Source organism: Cryptomeria japonica, chromosome 10 (assembly GCF_030272615.1).
Source record: "Cryptomeria japonica chromosome 10, Sugi_1.0, whole genome shotgun sequence".
Lineage (NCBI taxonomy): Eukaryota > Viridiplantae > Streptophyta > Pinopsida > Cupressales > Cupressaceae > Cryptomeria > Cryptomeria japonica.
The window spans coordinates 848,754,544-848,758,673 of NC_081414.1; the positions used below are offsets into that span (position 1 = coordinate 848,754,544).

The window sequence follows — 4,130 nt, forward strand, 5'->3', positions numbered from 1 at the left end:
TGAGCGATGAGCTTAGAAGAGAGGAGACGCCTTTCCACACACCCCTTCAGCCTTCTGCCACGCCTTCCCAGAACTTTCCATGGTGAATAGGGGACGATGCTAGTTTGCAGAGAGTCCTTTCTTCTTCTTTTTTTGCCACGTCTTCCACCTCTTCTCATCAACAATAGCGTACCCTCTTATCGGAATTTTGCACCTTGATTAGTTACTCAGTAAAATTTGAAATTTGAAGGGTGTTGTGATTAGAAATTCGCTTGACTTACTAATTTTGATTAAATTTGCAAGTTAGATTTCTTTTTATTTTGCCTCTGATTAACAATTAGACTTGCTTTTTCTTATCATAATTAATTAGAAGAAGCAATAGAGATAATTGTACATAATTAGGTAGGAAAATTTTGATTATTTGATTGGGTTAAGTCTAAAGGAATATGACATATTGCGTTAAAATATTTGTCCTCAGTAAAAGCGACATCCCTAATTAGGGTTAGGACAAGCGGGTCTTTACACACAAGAATCTTTATTCATTCAGATTGAATACAAAAAAAATATCTTGATCACATGATCAAGGATCAACTAATCAAAAGATCAAAGACAAATAAAGCATTACAATTGCCTCAATAAATAGAGGTCTTGGATTCATTGAAGGACAACAAAATATACAACTATTCGCTTGCATACTCATGCAAAACTCCAATTAGCTAAATCATAAAAATTATATTTTTAGAGTTTCTATATAAACTTTGTAAGCTTGCAGTTCTTTCTGTGATGTGAGAGAAGTTACTATTTCAACATTTCTACTAGTTGATCTTCAACTAAATTAGAATCCTTTTTTTTAAAGAATTTTAAGTTTTATTTCATGATCTCTTCTTTCATTACAAGTTTCATAAATTGATGTACTATATAGGTATCCAAAAAGCATATTCACATTATGCCAATATTTTTATCTTGTTTCAAAATATTTGTACTCACAACCATGGCTTCATCTACAATGTCAGGTATAGTTCAAAACATTGTAAATGTGTGTATGACAACTATTCTAACATAAGAAATCTTACATAATTTCTATGTTTTACTTTCTTCTTGAAGATGTTTTGAATAGACAAATTTTTATTAACAAGAAATGGGGGTTTTGATAGGCTTATTATCTTGTAACCTATATCTCTACAAAATCAGGTCAACATATTTCTTTTAATGTAACCACAAATTTCTATTTTTACAATAAATTTTAATTTCCATACCCCAAAGAAAATTTACAGCACCAAAATCTTTCTTGTCAAATTGTAACATAACTTTTAACTTTCATTCTCATATTATTACAAAATTAATAACATGTTATCTTTATGCAATACTATAATGACAAAAGTCTATCTTCCAAATTTAAAATACATTAAATAAGTTCACCCCTCAACTATAAAATATAGTTGATATACAACATTTATCCAACATATAAATTCACAAATTTGAATGAGATACACATCTCTTTTGAAAGTTTTCATGGTTTCATTTAAAGATGGAAAGGAAAATTATATATTATAATATTTCGATCCTTTCTGAAAGTAAGAGGTAACTATATAATTAGCTAGAACTTAACAATCCATCCTTCCTTGCTACTTTCCATGTGTCCATTGAAACAAGAGAAATAACCATAACCATTACTAACGAGCATTAAGAGATTCTGTAATAGTAGCATTTGATTGAGATGATGGAGGGGAACTTTCTCCACGTACTTTGTATCCCACGTCTACGAATGCTGGCTGCAGAGGTTTCTGAAAATCAATCTCAGCTTTACTTAACAGTATTGTCACAACCTCAGACATTGATGGCCTATGAGTGGCAGAACCTTGTATGCACATAAGCGCAAGGTTTATCACCCTCACCACCTCTTCTTCATTATACCCTTCCATCTTCTCTTCGCTTTCCACCATCTCTAAAACCTTGTTTTCTTCGTGTAGGCTCCAAACCTGCAATAAGTTTGTTTTTGAAAATGATCAAGCTTTGAAATGGAGAGAACGACGGGGTAAAAGGATTAAAAGAATACTATTAGAATCTTAAAATACCCATTCTAGCAAATATTGCATATCAGGTGGCTGATTCAAGTCTATGCTTTTTCTGCCACTGACAATTTCAAGAACCACCACACCAAAGCTGTAGGTGTCAGCTTTCTCTGTTAATTGTCCATGGCTAGCATATTCAGGAGCCGTGTATCCTCTGCAAATGAAAAAAAATGGTGGTTATTATATTCGTTGAAAGTTTTGATTAGATAAACAATGGAATAAGGAGGGGTTTTCTCACAAGGTTCCTGCAAATTTTGTGCTAAGATGACTTTTATCATGTGGAAGAAGTCTAGCCAGCCCAAAATCTGCTATTTTTGCCTGGAAGTTTTCGTCAAGTAATATGTTGCTGGATTTAATATCACGATGGATGATACAGACATGGAATTCCTCATGAAGATAAGCCAAACCTCGAGCAGTGCCTAGGATAATGTTGAACCTTTCTTTCCAACTCAAAGGCTTTTCATGTTCTCCTGCATATAGAGCAATTCAGTAAAGTTTCAAAATCTATTGTGTTTGTTGTAACGGATGAAAGAAGCAAAAGAGGAAAGTTAAAGAAGGAATAGCAAACCAAATATTATTCTGTCGAGGCTGCTGTTGGGCATGTACTCATAAACCAAGAGCCTTTCTTGGCCTTGTCTGCAACATCCAAGTAAACGCACAAGATTTTTGTGATGAACATTAGAAATGAGTTTCACCTCGCTTTCGAATTCAGCAATTGCGCGGGGAGAGCGACCTAATGTTAGTTTCTTTATGGTCACAATGTTGCCATTTTTCAACGTACCCTGCATGAGGGAAGGAACACATCACTTGAATAGATTGACACACAAGCCTTGGTAATGAGGGAAGGAAATAATTGATAATTTACCTTGAATACTTGACCAAACCCTCCTTCTCCAAGCTTATTCGCTTCATCAAAATTGTTGGTTGCCTTTTTCAGAATCTTGAAGTCAAAATCTCCCGGCCCACGAAGTTCTGTTGCTCCTTCAGTATCCACTATTCCATATATTTCAATTTGTCATATTAGTGATAATGAAGATCGGACTGACTTATAAGACTTTGCATCCTTTTCCTATAATAACTAAGATCGAACTGACTTGCAAGGCTATTTGTTATGTCCGCATTGATTTTGATGAAGTGGACATCCAAGACATTTGCTCCTTATAAAATATTAAAACTTAGCCTTTTAAGAGTTTACCTTGTTTCTGGCTTGGGGGCATTATCTGCTTCCTGAAGAGGAGGAGACAAGTTATAAGGCCAAGTATGAATACTCCTCCCACAACACCAATTATTATCCATGCTGTAGAACTCACCTTCTTCTTGCCTGAAAAACAAAATGGAGAATGAAAATATCATTAAAAAATCAGTAACTGGAATTTTAAACATCATCGATTAAGGTGATCGACTGATATTACATTTCCGAAACTATAAATTCAATCTTGCTTCTAAGGAAAAGTGTAAAAAATGTTAAAAAAACTGCAAGCTCTTCAACTAAATATAATTAAATTGTGAATCCACCAGATCTGATGCTCCCACCACATTTTTTTGAGCAAATCCAGATGGAACAACATTTTCCACCACATAATCGAGAGCCTCCTTCAAATTTTGCGCAAAGAGTGTGGCGTTGCCATTGGGGACAGGGCTGCATCCGTAGGCTAAATGTCTGGTTTCTGGATCTGCTCTAATGGGGGCAATTAATAACATGGGAAATAACATAATCAGCCACCATATTCCAGCCATGGCTCTGGATTTTCCCAGAGACGCTTACAAATGCTAAGCTGCTGATTATAAAATAGAAACTTTGATTTGTGTGGATAGAAGAAAGAAAGGAGCTCTATTATATAGAATTTCAAAGTGCAGGTGAGTCATCTATTTTCACCAATATCACAACTTTATTATTTACTGCATTAAAAGTAAAGATAAACAACTAAGACCATAGACCCAACAGATTATTGCAGTCAAATACTTGGAAAAGTCTCCAAGCTTTCGTTTTCTTATTCTGCCGAGTTTAGAAAGAGAAAATTAAAGATAAACCAATCTGTCACAAATGATGGTATACGTCAATGGCGCTGAAAACTCGTA

General features: G+C 34.6%; 1 protein-coding gene across 2 annotated transcripts; it reads right to left on the reverse strand.

Annotated features, from left to right (window-relative positions):
• Positions 1 to 1,408: 1,408 nt before the first annotated feature.
• LOC131053818 (cold-responsive protein kinase 1-like) lies at positions 1,409 to 3,866 on the reverse strand. Of its 2 annotated transcripts, none has more exons than XM_059213704.1 (7): positions 3,585 to 3,866; positions 3,247 to 3,372; positions 2,917 to 3,044; positions 2,620 to 2,833; positions 2,290 to 2,521; positions 2,055 to 2,205; positions 1,409 to 1,958 (listed from the first exon to the last, which is right to left on the reverse strand). In XM_059213704.1, the coding sequence occupies exons 1-7, from the start codon at positions 3,694 to 3,696 to the stop codon at positions 1,653 to 1,655; spliced, it is 1,269 nt and encodes a 422-aa protein (XP_059069687.1). In that variant the 5' UTR covers positions 3,697 to 3,866; the 3' UTR covers positions 1,409 to 1,652. The 2 variants fall into 2 exon arrangements, with proteins under 2 accessions (XP_059069687.1, XP_059069686.1); XM_059213703.1 differs by having other exon boundaries at positions 3,567 to 3,866.
• Positions 3,867 to 4,130: the final 264 nt, after the last annotated feature.

What these genes read in the sequence shown, in the direction of transcription:
- LOC131053818 (XM_059213703.1), bottom strand. Translation starts at nt 3,696, where the DNA reads ATGCAGCCCTGTCCCCAATGGCAACGCCACACTCTTTGCGCAAAATTT. An exon ending in GGTTTGGTCAAGTATTCAAG is followed by an intron (nt 2,834 to 2,916) that starts GTAAATTATCAA and finishes TCCCTCATGCAG; the next exon opens with GGTACGTTGAAAAATGGCAA. An exon ending in TGCAATATTTGCTAGAATGG is followed by an intron (nt 1,959 to 2,054) that starts GTATTTTAAGAT and finishes AACTTATTGCAG; the next exon opens with GTTTGGAGCCTACACGAAGA.